The following is a 752-nucleotide window of genomic DNA, read 5'->3' on the forward strand; positions in this document are numbered from 1 at the left end:
GTGTTAAGTCTGGCCCAAGCCGCAAACACAGCGGACGGGGGAAGCTCTGGAAGAAAACGCTTCGGTGACACAGGCCCTGTCGCTGCGAGTTTAAAGAGTTTTGGAGACTTGTCAGGGCCCCACTACTGATCATGTGGTTCCTTTGATTTCAGGAGGTGGAGTGCTGTGAAATCTTAAATCAATAATTACTCTGTCTAAATCTGTAAGGAACTCTAACCAAAAACACAGTTGTCTGGAAAATGCATCTTCACAAAACCTAATCAGCTATTAAACAGCCTAAATTGGTAGGTTGTCTTGTCACATAAGGCCTAAGGTCAAGAACAGTTCATTCTCCACTGCCTTGTGGGTTTTACTAAAGCCATATCTTGACCATGCCTCAAACATGGTGACACACAGAGCATTCCCTTAGAAAACTAGCTTTGGTCCAGCAGACCAGTTAGCCAGGAGCAGCACATCCAGGAGAACAGCTGTAGTGCCTCCAGGATTGAGTTTGATCCAGAAATTGTTTAGCTATTGCTATGCAAACCTCAGAAGATTGTGTCAGTTTAGTTTTTAATCAAAGCTTATTTGCTTCAGCATGGTGTCAGCCCTGATGAACCCTTGCTTGCTCCATACAAATTCAGTCAGGTACTTTTGGATTGCTTGTTCTGGCTTCAGAAAGGCTTGTAGAATTGGCATTACAGAGGGCCCATGGAATTTGGGCTGACGGTGCAGCAGGAAGATGGTCAGGTTAGATCTGAGCTGATGGTGCA

General features: G+C 45.1%; 1 protein-coding gene across 1 annotated transcript in view; it reads left to right on the forward strand.

Moving 5' to 3' along the window:
* The first annotated feature begins 690 nt into the window (after positions 1–690).
* Positions 691–752, forward strand: part of NRBF2 (nuclear receptor binding factor 2) — a 13,634-nt gene continuing 13,572 nt past the window's right edge. The window contains exon 1 of the mRNA XM_008948757.1: positions 691–729. Within this exon, the coding sequence (XP_008947005.1) occupies positions 691–729 (39 nt within the window). The remainder of the gene's footprint in view (positions 730–752) is intronic.

The sequence above is a fragment of the Merops nubicus genome, unplaced genomic scaffold, assembly GCF_000691845.1.
Source record: "Merops nubicus isolate BGI_N331 unplaced genomic scaffold, ASM69184v1 scaffold33971, whole genome shotgun sequence".
Lineage (NCBI taxonomy): Eukaryota > Metazoa > Chordata > Aves > Coraciiformes > Meropidae > Merops > Merops nubicus.